General features: G+C 42.9%; 1 protein-coding gene across 1 annotated transcript in view; it reads left to right on the top strand.

Moving 5' to 3' along the window:
• shank3a (SH3 and multiple ankyrin repeat domains 3a) overlaps positions 1-23,856 on the top strand; it is a 242,261-nt gene extending 218,405 nt beyond the window's left edge. Inside the window, 10 exon segments of the mRNA XM_034215672.1 lie at positions 1,880-1,962; positions 3,440-3,564; positions 6,115-6,250; positions 9,887-9,967; positions 10,134-10,157; positions 10,558-10,685; positions 10,834-10,939; positions 11,708-12,234; positions 12,329-14,421; positions 18,912-23,856. Coding sequence (XP_034071563.1) covers positions 1,880-1,962; positions 3,440-3,564; positions 6,115-6,250; positions 9,887-9,967; positions 10,134-10,157; positions 10,558-10,685; positions 10,834-10,939; positions 11,708-12,234; positions 12,329-14,421; positions 18,912-19,482 — 3,874 coding nt within the window. The 3' untranslated portion in view covers positions 19,483-23,856.
• The last annotated feature ends 34 nt before the right edge of the window (positions 23,857-23,890 follow it).

The raw sequence follows: 23,890 nt of genomic DNA, 5'->3' as shown, positions 1-23,890 counted from the left end.
TCAAGTTCTTGCATTCTAGGTTTTAGTTGGATTAAATGCCATCTCTGTTATCAGAGCTGCAGGTTTGTTCAATGAGCATTACCACAGTCATACTATCCTGTGTTAGACTACATACAGTATATGGGGTATTGTATATACATACACTATTATTTTTTTTTTTTGTACAGTACAGATGTTAGATGAGTACTGGAGGAAAATAAAATCATATACAGGTTGTGATGCTTTCCAAAGGTGTAACAGTAAAGACAAGCACTGCACAAAATCACAGCTAAGAGAGACTTTAAGGAGCAGTTGCAACATATGAATATCTGAATAAATTCCGGTTGCAGCGAAAGGTAGGACAGAAAGTTATTTTGTTACGTGGTACAATTCCCTTGATGGATGTCTGTAGTCTGAGGAATATTAGTATCTCTACTGTCAAAGGACAGGTTTATTTTGAGGAGACGTATACCGTCTAAAATTGTGTTTTCCATGAGAGTTTTTATTGAGTTATGTGGGCGGAGAATAATCTGAAGGAGGGTGTATTGCATTAATGCAGCATTTTGGGGCATAGGGCAGAGATGTAAGCGTAGTGGATAAAAGGTGTTAGACTGAAACAAAGCATCTTAGTGTTGCTTAACCAACACAGTTTTCTGTGCATAATATTCGGTGCAAAAGTGGATGGATAGCTTTTTATGAAAGAAAACCTTTGACCTCCCTCCTGCAGAAAGGTTTGTTTCGGGTCTCCTGGCTCCAGCAGCAGGAGCTCTGTGTTCCCTTGGTAAGTCTGAGATAGTGGAGTGTAACTAAGCTAATGGAGACTGCCGCCTCCTACTGAGTTGCAACCTTAACAAAAGCCCAGTACATCTGCCTCAGCTGTGAGGCAGGATGACTGATTTAATGCTAAAATATTACAAATTGTCGGGCTTTTGTTCAGTGTGTAACCTGGCAGCAGACCCCTCAGTGTGGTGTGGTGTTAAATGATACAAGCTGTTGTTTTAGTACATTTAATCTAAGAACACAATATTTAGGCAATTTTTTTTATTTATTTGACATTTTAGTGTCATTTTACTTTACTTTTCTGAATTAGACATGTTTTAATTATATCTTACATTTCTTCATCTGCATCTTTTACCATCAAAACTGTAGATTAAAACCATTACACCTTGCCTGAGCGTTTCCTTTCAGTTGGTTCGATTAGGCGAACGAACAATCTGAATATTTCTCTCACACATCTAGCCATCATGCTGATATTTGCTTTGCTTCCTCACTAACTCTGCTTTGGTTTTAGCTTACAGGCTTTCGACACATGCATTTCTAGAGCAGCCCAGGTTAACACCATCTAGCAGCCTCCAGCCCTCAACTCTGAGGAAAAAAATCAGGCAGTGATGAAGTGCTCACTTACTTTGGCCTCCTATTCCCTCTGTCATTAGTCAGAGGATAATATTGCATCCCAGCCATCTCCTTCACTTTCTTTAGCAGAAGCCCTCCACACCCCCCTCAGCTGCAGTCTCATCTCAGGGATCAGCCAGAAGATTGATTCAGTCTTAGGTTTTATCCCAAAGATACTTAAATCATGAGTACTCTCTCTCTCACTCTCTCTGTCTCTCTCTCACTGTCTCTGTCTCTCTCTCTCTGTCTCTGTGTGGAATCCTGAGCTGTGGTCGCTCACTTTGCTTTTAACCTGATTGGTATATCCTGAATCCAAAGTAGAAAGACATGTATGGGAAAGGAAGTACAGGCGTGTGTGTGTGTTTATGTGTGAGTGTGTGCACCTCCATCTCCTCCCATTGGTCAACCCCCCGACGACCCTCCGTCCTCTCCTCTCTCCCCTCTCCTCTTTGAGTGTGAGGATGGTGTTGGATTCATACCTGCTCTCCCTCTGCTCTCTCCTGTACAGTGACTATATCATAGAAGAGAAAAATGCTGTTTTGCAGAAGAAAGAAAACGAGGGGTTTGGCTTCGTCCTGCGGGGAGCCAAAGGTGAGACACACACACACACACACACTCTTAAACTCACACACACACACCTTTGCAAAGACATGCACATTGACTACCTAGCAGTTTTTAACGTGTGAGAGTTTAGAAGTGAGAAATAGTTTGTTGATCTGAGTCACTGAGTATGGCTCAGTCTGTAGTGTTACAGTGTGAGTCAACAACACGACCAGCTTCGGTCAACACTCGGCGTGTATACTCAGATGCACCCTGTGAGTGTGTGTATTTGTGTATGTATGTGTGTGTGTATGTGTGTGTGTGAGCGTGTAGCCCCTTTGGTGGCGTCATCCTTGGCTGAGCTGTCGGCTAGCTGTCCCATCTGTTCCCCGCACATGGCGTTCAGCTTTAGTAGAGACACCCTCCTCTCCCCCCTCCTCCCCTCTTCCTCTCATCTTCACTCTGTCTGTCCTTGTTTTTGTTCCTCTCTGCTCTCCTTCATATCCTTCCCAGCCATTACCCTATCAAAAATGATTCTACGCAAACCATTTTATACCTTCCGCATTTAAAAACCCAGATCACCTCTCTACTCATCTCCATCTCCATCACCACAAATTCATTTTACTCATGCCCGTGCCAGCTCCCTGCTCACGCTGGTTACCATAGCAACCCCTCTCAGGCACCTTGCCTGGAGTCTGAGTGTGCTTTACTTCTCCATCACTCACTACCATGGATCTTGGCTCACCCCGCTTTCTTTTACTCGCTCTGCCTTTTACTCCCCACTACCCTTAAACACACACACACACACACACACACACACACACACACACACACACACAGCAGTTCACTTAGCGGCCCTCTAAGAACTCTCATGTGTCAGTGATTTTGTTGGATTCGTTCCAAGATTAAATGGAGTTCATGATGCCGCACTCACTTAACAAAGTGTGTGTGTGTGTGTGTGTGTGTGTGTGTGTGTGTGTGTGTGTGTGTGTGTGTGTGTGTGTGTGTGTGTGTGTGTGTGTGTGTGTGTGTGTGTGTGTGTGTGTGTGTGTGTGTGTGTGTGTGTGTGTGTTGTGTGTGTGTGTGTGTGTGTGTGTGTGTGTGTGTGTGTTTTGTTAAGGCATGCATGCAGTTGTGCAGGTGTATGACTGTGTGATTGTATGCAAATATGCATCAGCATTATTGTTGAGGTGAAGCAGGAAACAGCAGTATATCCGCTCAGTATTCCTGCCTAATATAGAAATCTTTAGTCAAGTAATAGAACTAAAAGCAGTGAAATATATATTAATTAAATCATTTTAGTAAAGCTAAAAGGGAAGCTTTGAAAACTGTGTAATTTCTTCCAAGGGAATTCAAACAGGGCAAATGTAATACGGCAGCCAACATATTCCGAATATTACACACAGCATGTAATACGTGTTCTGTTTGTGAGGTTGTTGTGAGGTTGTAGTCTCATTTACATAAAAGAAAAATGAAATCAAAGGAAGCTCCAGATTTCACTGAACTTTTCTGGGTTGGTTTTTCTCAGCTGAGACGCCCATCGAGGAGTTCACCCCCACCCCAGCGTTCCCCGCCCTTCAGTACCTGGAGTCTGTGGATGTGGAGGGAGTGGCCTGGAGGGCTGGTCTGAGGACAGGAGACTTCCTCATTGAGGTAATTCGGAAAAGCTCTTCCCTTTTCTACATCTGTGTCTTCCTCATTACTGAGCACACCGCTGATGACCTGCAGCAGAGGAGAAAAGCAAAGTGATTCTGGACAGTTTTATTGTGAATTTGTGGATATGTTGCAAAGTTAAATATTAATCATATATAAAGCTGTATAAATCTTCGATGGCGTAATAAAGTAAAGTACTTAAAGGTAGGGTATGTAAGTTTGAGACACCGGCTCGAGATCGCTAGACATGAGGGCACGAGATAAGTTTGTGCACAGATGGAAGGCTGACAGGCAGGTAGGCTATCCAATCATTTTAGCCGGGCCGCCTAAAATGATTGGTCGTGCTTTTTACAGCACTACAGCTTCCACAGATGACATTTTTTATGTATCTTTGGTCAAAGCACTTAAGATATTCATTGCTATCGGGATGTTAAGAGCATTCCATGGAATATAACAAAAAGTGTATCTCGAGACGGTTTCTCAAACTTACCTACCCCACCTTTAAGTTGAACATGGAGGTACTTTACATTATGCTACTTTATACTTTTACATCACTACATTTTGAAGGCAAATGTTGTACTTTTTATTGCATTACATTTGTTTTACATTTTTGGTTACTAGTTATTTTGCAGATTTAGGTTATTAATGTAAAATATAAAGCGACACAATATTATATTTTATTATAGGTTAAAGGTGGGGTAGGTACGTTTGAGAAACCGGCTCGAGATACACTTTTTGTTATATTCCATGGAATGCTCTTAACATCCCGATAGCAATTAATATCTTAAGGGTTTTGACAAAAAATCCATAAAAAAAGTTCATCTGTGAAAGCTGTAGTACTGTAAAAAGCACGACCAATCATTTTAGCCGGCCCGGCTAAAATAGCTGGATAGCCTACCTGCCTGTCAGCCTTCCATCTGTGCACAAACTTATCTCGTGCCCTCATTGGTCATGTGCGCGTTCGTGTGTGTTGGAGGAGGGGCTCTGTAAGGAAGTGGCAGATTTTTTCGGGCTGTGTATTTTCAAACTCGAGCTGGTTTCCCCAAAATGTATGGAGGACGGAACATGACATAAGTATAAATAAATAAATGTATGAAGAAATACAGGAATTAATAAATAAATAAATACAGGAATAAATAAATGACGAAATAAATAAATACAGAAATAAATAAATGTGTAAATAAATACACAAATAAATAAATAAAATAATAAATAAATGCATAAATAAATATGGAAATAAATACACCAATGTATAAATAAATAAATAAAAGTAGAAAATAAAACAGAACACACGTTATTATATATCTTTCATATATTTCTACATTTACGCGACATACATTTATTTATTTATGTATTTATGTGTCTGTATGCTAATGAGGTGGGCGGTCCTAACCTCAGTCTGAAGCAGGATTGGTTACAGGAGTGTGTGATCATTTCTGGCAGAGGGCTCTATTGGTTTAAGAGCCATTGGAGATCATTTACGATCATTAGCGGACCATTTAGAGAACGGAGAACCAAAAGACTATGTCCAGTTTCGTGTGGAACGATGTATAGAGGACTTGGCTCAGCTCGACATGGATGTGGATGTTAACCCAGCTGTGTTTGAGAGTCTTCAAGAGGTTGCCCGCCAACTTGAAATCCTCTCGGAAACAGAGGAGGTGACCCTTGGGCGTCCATCTTACATGTTGCCCCCAAACGTTATTGAAGCACATCTTCGTTGGGGGCACACCGCTGGGGACATTGCGCAGGTGTTCGTGGTTAGCCAGGCGTTAGTAGTAGAGCCCTCTGCCAGAAATGATCACACACTCCTGTAACCAATCCTGCTTCAGACTGAGGTTAGGACAGCCCACCTCATTAGCATACGGACACATAAATACATAAATAAATAAAAGTATGTTGCGTAAATGTAGAAATATATGAAAGATATATAATAACGTGTGTTCTGTTTTATTTTCTACTTTTATTTATTTATTTATACATTGGTGTATTTATTTCCATATTTATTTATTCTTTTATTTATTTATTTGTGTATTTATTTCAACATTTATTTATTTATGTATTTATTTCGTCATTTATTTATTTCTTCATACATTTATTTACACATTTATTTATTTATACTTATGTCATGTTCCGTCCTCCATAAAAGTTACCCACCCCACCTTTAAGCCACCAAGTAATGTATAAAGTAATTCAAATAAACCCCACCTTTACCAAGTTTAACAGTGAAGTGACACATTAATGCACCAATAATTTTTATAACATTAATTTAAAACAAATTAAAACTATATTGTGCTTGAAATACACAAAGTATTTTTGTTATGCTTATACTTTTTCACTTTTAATTAAGTACAATTTTGAATACTGGACTGAATGCAGTACTGCTTCTTTTGAGTACGTATTCCATCTCTGAAAGCTTCTATTTATCTGTGCTTATTGAATGAAATGACTAGGCATGATTTGCAGAAACGTTTTATCATGTGAAAGTAAACTTTAATGCTTTAAAGGTTAAACTTGTGTTTGCATGTCTTGTCTTTGTGCGTTTCGTCCTAGGTGAACGGGGTGAATGTAGTTAAAGTGGGCCATAAGCAGGTGGTGTCCCTGATCCGGCAGGGGGGCAACCGGCTGCTGATGAAGGTGGTGTCCGTCACACGCAAGCCTGAGTCTGAGGAGGTCGTCCGCAAGAAAGGTAAAGACCTCTATGTTGAATCCACTTTAGATTAAACAGATAGTCAATTAAATATCTATCATGTTCTTTCATGTGAAATGTCACATAAAGGCATGTATTTCCTGCTTCACAAATTCGCTTTTTGTAAATATTATTAAACATATCACTGAGTATGATAATGAACTTAATAACTGTAACGTAGTGTAGATATGTTATGTTAGTTGTTTTCATGTACGGGTGACTTGGGAAGATATGTGTGTTTTCTGTTGTCAAGGTGATTTCTGCAACGATTCACTGCTGTAAATTCATGTGGTTACCATGTCAACCATAGCTCGCCATTACTCAGCTCCCACACAGCCCTGGCAAAGTGACCTCAGGACTGCATCCACAGCGTGTGTGTGTGTGTGTGTGTGTGTGTGTGTGTGTGTGTGTGTGTGTGTGTGTGTGTGTGTGTGTGTGTGTGTGTGTGTGTGTGTGTGTGTGTGTGTGTGATGTGTGTGTGTGTGTGTGTGTGTGTGTGTGTGTGTGTGTGTGTGTGTGTGTGTGTGTGTGTGTGTGTGTGTGTGTGTGTGTGTGTGTGTGTGTGTGTGTGTGTGTGTGTGTGTGTGGTGTGTGTGTGTGTGTGTGTGTGTGTGTGTGTGTGTGTGTGTGTGTGTGTGTGTGTGGTGTGTGTGTGTGTGTGTGTGTGTGTGTGTGGTGTGTGTGTGTGTGTGTGTGTGTGTGTGGTGTGGTGTGTGTGTGTGTCCCTCAACATGACAGGAGTCACCAGAGTTAGTGTGCTGTGTGTAGAGCAAAACTAGTCGCGTTTATTCTGCACTCAGTGATGAATACGTGCGTGCGTGCGTGCATACAGGTAGATGTGCAATGAATATCTTAAGTGCTTTGACAAAAAATCCATTAAAAAAAATGTCATCAGTGGAAGCCAATCATCTGAGCCGGCCCGGCTAAAATAACTGGATGGCCTACCTGCCTGTCAGCCTTCCATCTGTGCACAAACTTATCTCGTGCCCTCATTGGTCATGTGCGCGTTCGTGTGTGTTGGAGGAGGGGCTCTGTAAGGAAGTGGCAGATTTTTTCCGGCTGTGTATTTTCAAATTCTAGCGCACTCGAGCTGGTTTCTCCAGAATTACCTACCCTACCTTTAAGTATGTAATTCAGATAAAAAAACATCAAGGAACTCTCTTTCCTTCTTTTGCGCTCTCATGTCCACTTAGGGCCTGTTTTTGGAGCTTCCAGTGCATGTCACGGTCTTTCCATCAGCAGATTGAATCCACTCAGTCTTCATTATTTATTAAAGTTTAATGTTTTTGGGACATCTTGGGAAATTTGCCTCAATTAGACAATCAAGCTCAAATGTATGTCTGTTAGATATGAGGCTTCGGCAAGGCAAGGCAAGTTTATTTATATAGCACCTTTCAACACAAGGCCATTCAAAGTGCTTTTCAGCAAGCATCTGGTTAGCTGAGCTTTACCTGAAAGACTATGGAAATATCTTGTTTGTTTAATCCAGACTAAGTGCAAGGTATACAATTGTGTAGTTTTACTGGGAATTATGTGTCGAACTATTTCTTGGTGCTTAGAGGTTACCAGTCAATCGTCTGAGACTCTGGGTGTTCACTCTCAGTTACTACTACTGACCATGAAATAATCTTCCACATATATGGGAGAATTGTCATTTTACAGGTTTTTGTATGGATGGAACAATCGATGATGTTAACAAATGTGATTTAAAGCTGCTTTTAGCCAGATTTTCATACTGTTTTATACTTTATTCCAGTCCTTATTCTGAATTTAACTAAATAAATAATGATTCTCTCATTTTACCATAAGCAAGAAAACATTTACCAAAATGCCAATCATCTTCATATACATTGTTTTGCGTGCAAAATATTCAGGCTTTGTGGATTATTAGAATGACATGAAAATATGCATTCATGTGGACTAGCATTATTGGCGTCAGTAACTCAGTCCAAAGGGACTTGGCTTGCAGGCAGAGGGTTCAACTCCCAGAACAGACTTAGTACAGTATGTATTGTAGGCTGAAACACAGATAGAACAAAATGGAGCATATGTATTCTTTCAGAGAGGAGAACAAGAGCCTTCCCTCCTCTTTCAAACTTTTCCTCAAAGATTTCTTATTTGATCATCCTAAGCAGTTCTGATGAACACCCTCTCCAGCCGCATTGCTGTCCATCGGGACTCTGCCTATTGTGCCGCACTTTTGCAAAAATGCAAGAGGCATGCTCTCACACACAGAAACTCGCAGGCAAACACTCAATACAAAACACACAATCTCTGCACCATGCGAGGCCTCACTACTGCCACCGTTGCCATGGTGACTACACTGCATGTTTGAATTAAGCATTACATTCCTGCAGAAGCATCTCTCTCTCCCTCTGACTCTGTTTCTCTTTCTCCGTCCTCCTCCATCTCCTCTGCTCCCTGCTACTGTACCAGAGTGTGCATACTGGTGACGAAAGAAGATGTTTGATACGGACTGTACCCAGGATGGCGTATGTTCACTAGATCTGCAGCTGCTGACGACAGCAGGATAGTTAGGCTCGAGTGGGACACAAGGCATTCGTTTGGATATAGAGATCTTTTGCTCCACAGTAGTGCATGCAAGTGTGAGCTGGGCGATCTCGGATAGAGTGAGCTGATCTAGTTCTGTCTGGGGTGTTGACAGGAAACTTGGGTTTGTTGTAGCATGTATAGGCTGCTGCTGTGTGTGGCTTCATGATCTGTGTCCGACTGCATGGCATTACGTTGTTACTGCAGATTTAACATGCTTCAATACATGACCACATTATTTTTGATTTGGTTAATTAGAGTGTTCATTGTAACTTGATTTTAAAGCCTTTTATTGAAATCTGTAACTCTGTCCGTTGTATTTGGAGCTGATGTTTGTTAGATATGTTTTTTGAGTGGGACGATACCAGCCCAGCCGCCTTATGAGTTTAGAAGGTTTCGGGTGCTCCCATGGGATTTGGGGTATAAAGACTGCAGCGCATCAGTTTCTTTAGCTTTTGAATTGACTGTAATCTCTTCCCCACATGTCATCATGTCCTCCCTCAGGGAGTTTTCTCAGTGTATCTGCAAGTGGTCCCGCGTGTGGGAGGATATGCATGTGTGTGTCTTCGCGTTTCTGTCTGATACTCTCCTGCAACATTTCAGACAGGCAGCATATTAAAAGTAAGATGGACGACTTTCTCCCTCCCCTTGCCACACTTATTTTACTCTTTCTGCCTATTGTGGCGTACATACTCTGTTGTTCTCTTTCTAATGGGAGGATTCAGAAAGCTAGGGCTGTTTCAGACTGGACTCAGTTGTACATGTACTGCCTCTGGGCTCCCCAACAGAGAGGGATTCTTGCAGCACAAAGACTAGAATACTGAAAGTCTTGGAGACAGACTGAAAAATTCATAAGCCATCGGATCAACAGAGAGTAAAGCATGAAGAAGTCGGGATCCAAATGTAACCCGAACAAGGTCGTCGTTAAATGGGGGCCGTCCAGTTCATCTGAATTTAACCAGATCAAATCAGTGAAGATGGGATGGGCTAGCCGTCTGGGAGATGCCAGGAGGGCACTGAGCCGCAAATCCAAAGGATCTTCTTCCCCTTCAACTTCATCCTCAACACCATGCCTTTTCTCCACAGCTCCCCCGCCACCCAAGAGAGCCCCCAGCACCACCCTGACGCTGCGCTCTAAGTCCATGACCGCTGAGCTGGAAGAACTGGGTGAGAAAGCTGGCATGCCAACTCCAGACCCTAGACTTCCTTTTTCTGTCACATTTCTGCTTTCCCTTTTGTTAATAAGCTCGGTGTGTCTCCTGACTTTTTGAATAGTCACTTGTGTTGGCTTGTTCTTTCCCTCCTCTGCTGACGCTATCTTTTTCCCACCAAGCTTCTGCTCGGAGGAGAAGAGGAGGTGAGTCTGAATTGACACCTCTCTGAAAGTCATAAAGATAATTCCTCACTGCTGTGTCAATTACAGCATTGATTTAGAGCTGAAGAACAGAACACTTGCAATATGTGGACTCTCTTTCTCCCCTTCTTTTCTGATTTCCTCTTTCTCTATCTCTTTTAATTCGTAGAACTCACTCCCTAGTGGTGTAACACAGTGAACTTTTAATTTGGGATGGAGCAGTGATTTAATACCATAGACATGGAGCATGACCTCACTTTGTAGTTCATAGCAACATTTTGGAGATGCCTTTTTAATCACACTTTGTATTCTCTACTGTGTTTGCAATGTCAGAATTGATGACACAATATTTCCACAGTCTTATGTCTCAGCATTTAGTTCTGCCTCATTTGCTTCTCAACAGAGAGACTAGATGAGATGTTGGCATCACAGGAGTCTATCTTGCGTTCTCAGCCCTCAGAGGCAGATTACAGAGCAGCTACTGTCAAACAAAGGCCTACCAGCAGGAGAATTACACCAGCAGAGATCAGTGTGAGTGCACCTACACAAAGCACACTGGCAGACAGCATATGCCACAATGTTGGCATACATATGAATTAAGGCTCATGTATAATTTAATCAAAAACAAATGTGCTACACAGCCTTTTAGAGGCATTAAATATATGTTTCTTAACTGCAGTCACTGTTTGAGAGACAAGGGATGACTCTACATGGAGGTCTGCACCCCGGCATTGAGAGAGGTCACATACCGCTACCCAAGGGGATGTCCAGGACCAAGTCTTTTGGTAAAACAATCACCCATCCTGTACATATTCAAATAAGGTGAATGATAGTGCATCTTATGTGCAGTATGCTTACAGGTTTTAATTGGCATAAAGGATATAAGATAGGGAAGATTTATTTTCCCATCAAATTGCATACTTCACCCAGAAAGAAAAGCATGTAGGCAGTTTTAATTTAGCTTAACAAATGCTAACATGGTTGCAAATACTTAATTGCAGGTCTCCCTTGAAAAAGAGATCATTGATCTCAATGGGATTTTACCTGGATAAATAAAGGTTTTGAATTGAATTGAATTACATTGCATTGCATGTTCAGAATGTGCTTAGATATTCACAGACACACATTTGCAGAGCAGATTTTCAAGTGCAATACGTTATTTATTATTTAAAAATGTTCCCTGTTCTCTAGTAGCCTACATTCATTGAAGGACTATTCAATTAGTTAATTGCCAAATAAATAAAAAATAGTAAGTTATACGTTTTACATATTAGGGAGGGCTCTTCTTCTCATCTCTGAAAAAATAAATATGCTCCATTTTGTCTACAGATGTCTGTGTTTCAGCCTACACTCCACACTAAGTCTGTTCTGGGAGTTGAACCCTATATTGTATAGCTGTCTTTGAGACAACGAATACATTATAAATATGTGAGAACATATTTTCAGATGGATGCAATGCAGTGAATTTGTCAGGAAGCAGCTGTGGACCTGCTAGGTTAGTTTAAAATGGTCGTATTTCCTGAGAAGATCTGTGCTCTCCTCTCCCTCACCAGGTGCCACTGAGGAGGATCGGCTGTCGGTCCTTGCAGCCGAACACAGGTTTCCCCGCAGTTCCTCTATGACAGACAGCCTCCGAGAACACTCTCAGCCCCATCCCATCCCTCCACCTCCACAAACTGCACCTCCTCCTCCTCCCTATTACCTGGACACTGGTCCTCCTCCAGCCTTTTGTCCCCCTCCTCCCCCATCTAGGACCCACAGTCAGGGCCATGAGCCTGGAGGACGCTCCAGCTTCAAGCCTTCATCTTTGGATCTGCCGTACGAGGCCGCTCAGCGACAGGCCACACACTTAGAGAGACAGAAGAAAGCGCGCTCCATGATCATCCTTCAGGACTCTTCACATCTACCTGTAGAACCGACAGAAATCCCCCGTCCTTCTGCTGCTATTCCACCGGAGCGAATCAAAAGGAAGGGTCGGGTTATTGACAACCCTTATGCCAATGTGGGTCAATTTAGTATTGGACTGTTCACACCCACCAAGCCCCAGAGGAAGAAAAGTCCACTGGTGAAACAGCTACAGGTAGGTGACATTTCCAGGATGGTCATCTGCTAGTTGTATACATTAGTTACGAAGACTTTCTAACATGCTGTTTTTTTATTTTGCCTTACTGCAGGTGGAAGATGCACAAGAAAAAGCCAGTTTGGCCTTAGCTGCTGCCCACTCCCGAGAAAGCTCTCCCTCAGGACGACACTCACACACCCATGGACACACACACACCAGCCGTGCAGACTACTACCAGCAGCAGCTGAAGGCTGAGCGAGAGCGTCTGCGTGCCCAGGGAGAGATGATGTTTCAGGGGAAGGGTCCCTTCGCCGCTGCTATAGCTGGAGCAGTGAAAGATCGTGAGCGTCGTCTAGAAGAACGGAGAAAATCCACTGTCTTCCTTTCCGTTGGGACTATGGAGGGGGCTTCCTTAGCCAGCTCTGACTCCCCCTCTCTGACTCAGTCTCACTCCATCGATGAACGGATGCTCACCCGAGAGCTGGGACAGCTGCCTCCCCCTGCCTTGGCTCTGAGCCCCTCACCTAGTGGGACCACCTTTATCCATCCGCTCACAGGAAAACCCCTGGACCCTAACTCTCCACTGGCTCTTGCGCTGGCCGCAAGGGAGAGAGCACTGACCTCCCAGAGCCCGACGGGCAGCCCTGAGCCGAGGACTAAACAGGATCGAGCAGGCCATGGCGTGTTGTTCATGGACCCTCAGACCAAAGAGTCTCCACATGGGGAAGGGGCTACCACAACTCCCCCTTTTTCACCTAAAAGCGCCAAGGCAGGGGGGTATGGAGTTGTTTCCTCCCCGACATCTATTTTAGTTCCCCAGCCCACCAAACCACAGTGGGTCACATCACAGTCACCGGTATCTTTCCGGCAGGAGATGGAGGCCAGAGTAGAGGAGAGGAAGGAGGAGAAGAGACTTGAGGATAAAAATAGTATGTTGATCAGTATTATGGACACGTCACAGCAGAAAACAGCAGGGCTTATTATGGTCCATGCTACCAGTAACGGCCAGTCAGTCGGGGTAGATCCACACCTAGAACAGACACCTGCCCCCACGTCCACAGAGCCCAGCAAGTCTCTAAGTCCAAGGGCTAAATCCCCCAGCCCCTCTGCCTCGCAGCCCCAGGCCCAGCTCCAGGCCCAGCCTCACACTCAGCGTCCCGCCAGTCCAGCGCAGGACAAGAGTCTGGCTCAGGGCAGCTCCGAGGAGGACGTGGACCCCTACACCGTGACCCTGCCTCCTGCAATGTTGTCCTCCAGCGATGAGGAAACAAGAGAAGAGCTTCGTCACATTGGAGTTCTTCCACCACCCGATGAGTTCGCTAATGGCATGCAGGCACAGGGGACGCCAACTCTACCTGCCTCCTCTCCCACCACCCCTACAACACCAACGCCCCAAACTCCGTCATCCCCAAAAACTCCAACTGTGATGCCCACCCAGCCTCAGCCTCCCCAGCTGGCACCTCCACCCAGTGCAGCAGCTGTCTCAGGGAAGCCCTCTGACCCTCTGGAGCCCCCACCGGTGGGTGAGTCCAGCTCTGCGGCTGACTCAGGTGTGGAGGAGGCCGACACGCGCAGCTCCAGTGACAGAGAGCGAGACCACCATCTCGAGACCACCAGCACCGTCTCCACAGTTTCCAGCATGTCCACCCTGTCCTCAGAGAGCGGCGAGCCTGCAGACACACACACCACGCACACCTCCTACGCCGAAGGGCTGACTTTTGTGCTCGACAAGCCGCCAGTGCCTCCTAAGCCCCGACTCAGGTCCCAGATAGGAGGCAGTAAAGGCCCCGTCACCTTCAGGGACCCTCTACTGAAGCAGAGCTCCGACAGCGAGCTGCTCTCACAACAACAGGTTGCTGCCCTGGCTGCTGCTGCTGCAGGCGGAGCTGGGCTGCCCTTCGGCGGCTCGGCCTCAGTGACAGGACTCGGCCCCACCAAGCCGCGCTACCTCTTCCAGCGGAGGTCCAAGCTGTGGGGGGACCCAGTGGAGCCTCGTGGGCCAGGGGTGGGGCTAGGTATTGGGAGTTTGGGAAATCTAGGCGGGCTGGGATTGGGACTCGGTGGAGATGATGGAGCAAAACCTTCTGTTATGGGAGAGCTCAGTTCACGGCTACAGCAGCTAAATAAAGACACTAGGTCACTGGGAGAGGAGCCGCTGGGAGCATCACTTGACCCGGGGAGAAAGTCACCTGTGGCAGGTGCCAGGTAAGAGAGAAATGTGTCAAATGTACTGCAAAAATGACTGAATTTCACACTGAGCCACAAAACAAATGGTTCCTTTTAAAGCAATGGTATTTATATTGTTTATCGTGGTGGCAGAGACAGAGAGAGTGAGCAATCTCAAGCAATTCCCCTGCCCAGCATGATTTGAATTATTACCGTAAATGAGTCTAAATCATATTAAATAGTCTACATGGCACACACTGAGTTTATATTATTTTCTCCTGTTTATCAACATTTATTTAGAGAAAATATACTTTATGGACAACTACTCTTGGTCGTCTAGTTTTGGCTTAAGTCTGATTGCATTTCTCTGTAAAAAGGGACACCTAGAGGCTGAGTTAAAGACAGTGGCTGTTCTATTTGTAGGCATAATAGGGTCTTACTTACAATTTGAAACATGCAAACTATCCATATAAAGACCAGTCCACTGCTATAGGATGTTGACATGAGATCAGAGGTCACCAGCATTGCTGGCATTAGCTACCCTTAAACTGTTAATGTAAAAAAGTTATTAATACAGTGTGTGCTGTACCTTTCTATGGGTCATACATGCTGTTCTAATATCAATTCAAAGCAAATATAAAGCATAGTAAAGAGGCATATACAAACGTGCTTCTCACACAGTGACACTAGATTAGGTCTTTGAAGCATCTGAAGCACAGTGCTGTTTGTGTCTGTTATCTGTGGGTTTCCTGTTTTCACACCATACCTGAAGGTACAATTAAGACCTGTATATTCCTGCAGATGTGAGGACACCGAAGAGAGTAAACCTTAAGGTTATAGCTACTAGGGTAAACTTGAGCTTTTTTATATTTGTTCCTAGCAAGCCTATCAACTAATCCCATTTAAGATAACAAGCCTCGTACTCCTTTTATTGTATGTATTTTGTTTTTTATATTTTGTTACCTTGTTTGCATCACCTACATTTATACATCTTTATACTAGGAATATAAAAGATTTGGATATAGTTCTGTTTTTCCAAGGCATTGGTTCTAGAGATCTTCATTACTACAATCGATGCCTCGCCTTTGGGTCTAAATTGCTTCTTGTTTCTATAGTTACAGTTTTACTCCTTGGCCTTCTGATAAATGATCTCGTCTGTTAAATACAAACAGTAGTCAGTAAGTATATAGTATATAGTATAGTAACCTCTGTTGGGTTCTAACCTTCGCACCTGCTAGTAGCTACCCTTCCTGCTATTCCTCAAGCTTTTCCCAGAGTCCTTGATCAAAACATACATAATACATCCTTATATATATATCACTGATATACTTTTGATAAGATTAAGAAATAAAGTGTCCTTCTTATCATCAGCCCCTCATCCAGTAACATCAGTGATAACCTCAAAGACTTAAGGATGTATTTTCAGAAGTATTTGACCAAGACTGAACTATAATGGTGTGTCACAGTGTAACCGTCCCGTCATGATCCCGTCATGGCATTAACAGCCGTGTTATTGTTGTGACGACTACCCAACAATGTCCTGAAAAGTTCATAGGTACCACAGGGAGTAACTGTCAGATGCACGTCTCTTTTGTTCTGTTCAGGATTTGGCTACATTTTGATTGAGCATCGCAGCTTTCAAATGTCTCAGGAGTTTGTAGGCACTCTCCAGATGCAGTGCATTTTTTCCAGCCCTGCTCCTTTCCTTTCATCGTTTGTCCTTATTCCAGTTCATATAAATTAGGAGGGTCGAAAATATTTCTCTCATGTTCACTTTTTCTTCACTCCAGTTTTAGAAAAAAATATATATTTGAAGATGTTAAAACTCTTTTGCAGCCTTCTCCTCGTGTTACCATTGTTCTAAGGAGCTGTCTAACTTTCCACAAACTGAAATGAAGTGCTTCATATCAAGCTGTCAACTGAATTTGTGACATGGCTACAACAAAGGAGGTACTTTTGATAATTGATGAGTATAGGGCTGGGAGTATTTGTCCTGTATTCAGACCATCAGTTTTACCCTCCCTTACCACTATATTACTATTACTAGTAATAGTAGTCTTTTGTCAAATAAGTTGACAGTACCTCTAAATTAAAACATCATGATCCCTGGAAGGAACAGGTGACCGGGATATCAAATACAGCGCATCATGTGACTCAACAATGACTTGGCGTATCCTCCCGTGAGATTATGCAATCACATTTATCCCCACCACATCGGCACCACAGCTGATTGCCTTAGACAGAGATGATCATGCACACCATTATTTCTCTCTCTATTTCTCTCTCTGTCTCACTCTGAGTTTGTTCCCCTCACCCCCCAGCACTGTTATGTAATATTACTCCATCACTTACCCAAACCACTTTGTGCCCATTTAAACCCCTTCAAACCCCCCCCATGCTGCTGTATTGTGTCTCTGTTGTATCCACCTCGTTCACATGCTGTGTATCATCATTGGGTGGTTTAGAAACCTGTGGTTCTCATTTTATTTCATTTGTGATCTTTGGTTTTCTGTTCTTCTCTGTTAATGTAATTTGCATAACTTTGTTTTGTGTTTCAGTGATTGTGTTGAGGATGGCCATGGTCCCTGAATGTCTTGCTTTTGGACATTGTAGGTTTTTCAAAGTAAAACAGAATAGAATACATATACCATTTTATTTGTGATTTGCATTCCTTGATTTATATCCCAAAACCCTTAAAAACTCACATGTAAGTAGAAATTGCACAACACATGTATTTATGTGTGTTTTTGTAATTGTTAAAATATGTGGACTACATCAAGTAACAACAAAAGTCAAGGAACATGTGCCGGCCTTTTATTTGTTGGTTTGTTTTCCTTTTTTTGTGCAATGTGAATAGTGTGCTCATTTCTCTCTCATGCAGCCCACTGGTCAGACCTCTCAGTGCAGAAGCCTACTCTGCTGTCTTTGTCATGCTCATACATCAATAACACCATCACATGCACACACACATACATGTATTCACTGCAACACTCATACAGCCACATGCACACAGGGCGTGTGAAAGAAAGCAGAGTGGGCTGAAGCAGACTAAACGTCTGGTTGGCAGGCTGCGTCTCATGGAGTGATGCTAACATTCTCTCCCATTGCTCTCTCTCTGCTCACCTTGCATGCTCCGCCCTGCTGCTCTGATCTGATTGGTCTAGAACTGACTGTGCGCCCAGGAGGGCGGGACGACTGTGTAAGTGCGCATGGAGCTCATCGCATATCCGTCGGCTACCTGTAGTCTGATCATTTTTCCAGCCCTTGCGCTGTCTAGCTACCTTCCATTACACTCTTTAGTCCACATCAAAGTTTCCAAACACATGCAATGGAGGGAAATCATTGGCCACACCTGTACATAAGACACTCGCTAACATGCATGCATCAAACACACATCATTGCACCAACTCTTACACATGTAGGCCTCTTCTTTCTGCTTCTCCCTGCTTGCACCAAGCCAGACACAACGTTCACATTGGCCTTCATCCACCCCTCTTCTCCTTACTGACCATATTTTCCTCCATTAGACCTGTAGTATACTAATCAGCCACTATGACACTGTTTCACATCTTTATACTATTATTTCTTCAGAAGAGGGTCAGGGGTAAAAGGTACATAAACAAGCATTTATTGTTCTTGTGCAAGATGCTGTTGTTTCAGAATGGATGGTATGGATAAGACTGGTTTGGTGGATCGTGGAGATTCCCCGAAATGTTTGACTAATGGCATTGAATGAAGTGTCGCTGCAGTCAGAGTTAATAAGTATGTGTTGCATTAAACAATGCTAAGCTTTGGGAAAATGTGCTGCTTTGTGTACATTCACGTGTCCTTTAACAGATGTGACACATCAGCTCTGTTTGCTTTAACAACTTTGTCTCATGAAAGTTTAAAAAAAGCAAATGTACTGTTTGTAATGTGCAACTGCCAACTTTGTTCAAATGTAGGCGTGTGTATGTGTCTGTTTGTGCGTGTGTGTGTGTGCTCCTAATTCCAGTGCTTCAGGTTAGTGCCTTCTGCAGTTTCCACGTAAAACACTAAATCTGTGTTATACTGTAATCTAACTAAGCATCTTTCTGCTTGTGGGTCACAGTGATTCCTTCAGAGAAGCATATTGTCTGCCTTAACAGGAAACACCTTTTGATTACGTTCAAGCAAAAAGGCTTGCAGTAGCGGTCAGATGGACGATGTAGAGAGGGAAAATATAGTGCCATCTTTTTTCTTAATAGATGCCATATATTCCCATATAAAATGAATATATAACTTGGCATAAAGGTCCTTTGTGACTTCTTTACGATTGAGTAGTAAATAGATATTTTTTTCAATGCTGTGAATGTTCTCATTACCAATGAGAGCAGTGTGCTGCTTTATAATGCTGTGCTGTGAGACTAGCTTGGTTTGTCTAACAGTCCTGAAGCTTACACTAACTTATACTTTAGAGGAACTTACAGCGGTTAATACATATAACCAAAGCTATGTCTCCTTTTTATCTCCTCTTAACATCCTTACACCCTGTGTCTGTCTGTCTCCAGACTTTTCAGCAGCCTAGGCGAGCTCCACACCATTTCTCAGAGAAGTTATGGCACCACCTTCACCATCCGCCCTGGCAGCCGTTACCCTGTCACCCGACGCAGCCCCGGTTCAGGCTCCCCTGATCGGGGTGACCCATTCGGACGATACTCAGGCTTCGGCCTACCGACCTCACCGACTACACCCCCACAAACCATCCTCAAATCCTCCAGCCTCAGCTTACCCCAGGAGCCTAAAGAGGTCCGCTTTGTGATGAGGAGCTCCAGCGCCCATTCCCATTCCCGCTCTCGCTCTCCGTCCCCATCCCCCTCCAATTCTCCCGGGCTAGGGTCACCACTTTTAGCCCTCCGGCCCTTTCACCAGAAACCCCTCCACCTCTGGAATAAGTATGACGTTGGAGACTGGCTGGAGAGCATCAATCTGGGGGAGCACAGAGCAGGGTTTCAGGAACACGAGATCGAAGGCTCTCACCTCCCAGCTCTGACCAAGGATGACTTTGCAGAGCTGGGAGTGACGAGAGTGGGACACCGCATGAACATCGAACGGGCGCTAAAGATGCTGCTGGAGAGCTGACCCCTGCCCTGAGACCCTGCAACAGATGGGGAGAGAGATAGAACGGATAGAGTTGATGAAAGAGAAAAGATAGGGATCACTCCTCTTTTATTCTGGCTGCTTTTATGTTCTGCATCACAAATGTTTACCTTAGCGACACCGTTATGTTCCTGTCTGCATTAACACCCTGCACTTGGCACTGCACTGAAGAGGAGGAGTCATTCGTCACCCTCTACTTGCCATAGTGTCTGCCCGCCTCTTAATTAGATCAGACCTCAAAACAAACTCTGGACTTTCTTTTTGCCGAGGAGAATCGCATGAGCTCCAATTAAAACATTTGATTTGTGAAAGCTTCAGTTGGTCCCTCAGTAACACCCACACTTTCTCTCACCATTCCCTTCTCTACCTCTATCTATTAGGCCTCTGACAGACGTCTGCAGTTTGAGTAAAAGAGGAGGAAGAATTGTGTTCCCAACAGAAAGCTCAGTTGCCTTTCAAAATATTTATACAGAGATCAACAATGATGAACAAAGGACTATGGACATGAAACGGTGCGTCTTCTCTACACCTACTGTTGTTTTTAAACCGAAGACTTTGGAGCCCAGAGGTGGAGCTCCACCCAGTAAACCACGGGAGAACACCCTCCCGTACCCCTCCGCCTTGGTACTGTGTTATCTATTATATTTGGAGAATGTTTAACCAACACTCGTGGCTTTTTTCATAATCAATTTTTTGGTTTTCCAAAGGGAATATTATATAAATATATATATAGGTATTATATAATATGATATATATGTATCTAAATATAGCTTTCAAAAGAAAAGACAATGTTGCAAAGAGGTAATGTAATAAATTAATCTGCGCCTGTTTTTGTTTTTTAGTATAGAAGGCAGCGAGAAACCTTAAAACGTATTCCACCGGTAGCTTACTCATTTCTACCAATTATATACATATATATAAATATAAAAATATATATTTGAAATTTTAAAAAAAGTATATAGATATGGAAATTAATTTTTTGTCATAGGTATACAACTTTCCTTATGGTCACCCTTTATTGAACTGTAGCATGACGAGTTGCATCATGTCTTGGACAGAGAGTTTGATGTTTGTTTTTATTTTCTTACGGTCTTCCTTCATACTAAAGGGCATCCTGTAATGTGAGGCTGAGACCCCCAGGGGCCACCCATCCCTACGGCTTCAACTACAGACCCCACTGAGCTTATTCAGATCCTGCTTTGGACCATCTTATGAGACAGCTAACTGGTAAAAGGGGCTCTTCATGTTTTGCCCGTTTATCACTCAGGGATGGAAGTTTGGGGCACTAGCATGGAGAGATTGTCAGCTGTTGTTTTAATAATACCCATTTAATTCTACCTGTGAGGACAATTTAACACCACCACAGTCTGAAAAATGTTAGGCTGCGTTAAAATTTCCATCCCTGTGACCCCTGATGATGCCTTCAGAGCAGGCTGCACATGGTCTACTATACAGTCGTGGAGGAAGGAAACTCTGGGATGTTTCTCATCACCAGAAGAGAGGAAATCTCTTTCAGATTTTAAGAAGGAAACTACCAGAAAACCAAGTGTGTGAACCTGGCCAAATTGAGCTTTAAGTGTTAAAATAAAGGTAATCTCTTACTTAAAACCAACTGTTACCTGGAATATAACTAACAACGTGTGGCTTAATGAGCTAGACATGTGTGTGACCTTCTGAAATGCCAGTGCAGGAATGTGCATGTAGTTTATCAGGCTGTGTGGATGGGGATGCCTCTGTAAGGTCTTAAAGAAAATTCAGCATTTTACAACCTGACTTGTCTTGCAACATTGCTGCTTTCCTCTATCTCTGCAAGTGAGTAAAGTATTATCATAAACCGTGGCAGCAACAACTCTACAAATAAGACCCAGGTTGTAAAAAAGTCCAATGAATTTTTCTTTAACAATACAAAATCTACAATTGTACTCATTGTAGCTTCTGCTGGCAGTGAGAAACAGTGAGTTTTATTCACGCAACAAAAAGCATTTTATCCATAGCTTTAGGCGGCCAGGTGAGAGACCTCCGTGCATCAGCAGCATCCAGTCAGCGCGCCAAGGCACTTTCACTTGGCAAGAAGTCGTGTGCATCTTTTTTCTTCTTTTATCTCTTTCATTTCCTGCTGTTTATCAGTTTGTAATACGGGTGGTGAATATAATGTTGTACCTGGGTTGTAGGAATAGCACTCACTGCCTCACTGTGACCTCACTGATTATTTGTACTCCGGTGTTACGCTATGTCCTCTGACTCATTTGGACTTTTTGTGTTAATTGTTATTTTTCTAATTTATTTTTCTTTCTTTGATGATTTGTTACCCTCGGACACTGGGTAGATTTTGTAGCGTATGGAACATGATACTTTAATCTTTCACTCATTAGAATTTTAGAGTGACAGAAAAAAGACAGAAAAAACGAATATCCTGTCCATTCTAAACATACTTAGGCTACACTTGTAAAAATGAACAAAAGATGTCTTTTTTTTAACTCACAAGCAATGTATATATGATAGATTTCATATAAATTTTTGAAAAACAAAAGTATATAGATCTATATATGAATGTTTGGCATATATGCATAGTTAACCACCTGTGGAAAGGGTGAGCAGATTTTATTCTTTCTATGAACTCTTAAAACTTTTGAACTCTGAACTATGAACTAGGGGATGATTTGCACAAAACAAGGTGACAAGGTGCTAACATAAAAGCCACCCATCGTCCAAGTGCATGCGTGCATCTGGATTCCCTGAAACTCTGTGTGGTTGTTCCTCTCCACCTTGTGTGTACGACTGTGTGTGTGAATGTTTGTTTCCATTTGTGTGTGAATTTGTTTGAGAGAGACGATGATGCCTGTGACAGTGAGAGTGTACGGATGATTGTTAGGGTTTACATCTTTGGAGCTAGTCCACTTTAGCCTTACTGTATAACCATCAGAGATTCCCGGCAGTGGCTGTGTCACACAAACACGCACATAAACAACACACACATATAGAAATACACACATCTTCTACAGATTGACCCTCATTGTTCTGCATTCTTGTGTTGTACTGAGTGAAGTCTTCAGAAAGTGGACTGCTCTGCCAATAGGGACAGGCAGACAGACGGACAGATTACCGCAGGGTTTGGAAGGAAACCATCGAGACATTTTGTATTGCAAGACGACTTTAAGTCCCCCTGTGACTGTAGGTACAGTTTATGCAGTGTCACTGTTTCGTACACCCCTTCCCAGATGGCGTCTGCGCTCCTTACCCTCCACTCTGTCCGGCAGCACTCCTTTTTCCTTTTTCAGACCTTCAGTTTCTGAGTTTTGGATATGAGGTGATCCAGTGAGGAACAAACACAAAGGAAAAATGTGCCAAAAAATAACTTTCAACTGTATATTTGTCTTTGCTTTAGGACTATCTATAGTTACAGCATTCTTGAGCTGTTAGACTCAATAATATGGTGCCATCTCCTGGAAATCTTGAGAACTACAGAACTACTACTAGCTCCTTCTGTATTTAGTACAGGTGGAAATACAGTCACTGTTATTATTTTGTAAAGAAGCAGGCTATATTGTTTATATTAATATACATACATATATATAATAGCCTGTGTATATCTACCTGTGAGCTTTGCATTAACATTTCTATTTACATTTTGAGACAAAGTATCACAAATGATTTTACTGTGACGGAGCTTATTATCCAGTTTGCCGTACTGTTCCCATATAAAGAGAAACACTTGAAAGGTGAATGTGTACAGTCTGAACGCACACAAGCTGGCCTGGTCATACGAAACTGTAATGAAGACCCGGTCAGATGGTAGTGGAAGTGCACCGCAAATGCAACGTGTAACAGACTTACACATGAAAAGGTGAAATAAGTTCAGTGAAAGGTTATCTTTGTCTTGTTTTCTAATCAACAAAGCACAATCTAAATAGTGTAGGGGGAGCAGTGTAACCTTTCAAAAAACACACTGGGGTCCGGTCACCCGCTGGAACCAGTGATCTTATCGTCAGAGGGGTTTTTCTTTCATTGTTGGTTTTCTCCTTGTTTGCACTGTGAAGTTTAGAATGGTGGATGTATCACTGCAACGCCTCAGCCTTGTCTCACAGGTGAACTTCCCCTTTCAGCGTCCGATGAGCAGGCAAACATTTCTCCGAGCGACCTCCAGACACTTCTAAGCATTAGAAATCCCCTCTCCATTTTAATACCTGAAAGCGAAATAAAAGTGAACCAGAAGCTACCTAGTGTTCCTCATCCAAACAGATAAGGATGATAGTGAAGGTTGAGGCAAGATCTGAGATGTTGCCCAGGATATCTCCACCACAGAGATATATGTTTGTTATATTATGTAATACATTTATAATTAAAACATGAACTGCATCAAATGTTTTGTTCCTGCTTAATTCAGTGTCGT

This window comes from Gymnodraco acuticeps, unplaced genomic scaffold (genome assembly GCF_902827175.1).
Source record: "Gymnodraco acuticeps unplaced genomic scaffold, fGymAcu1.1, whole genome shotgun sequence".
Taxonomy (NCBI): domain Eukaryota; kingdom Metazoa; phylum Chordata; class Actinopteri; order Perciformes; family Bathydraconidae; genus Gymnodraco; species Gymnodraco acuticeps.
Note: the sequence above shows the minus strand (reverse complement) of the source record. Positions and strands in the feature narration are given on the sequence as shown.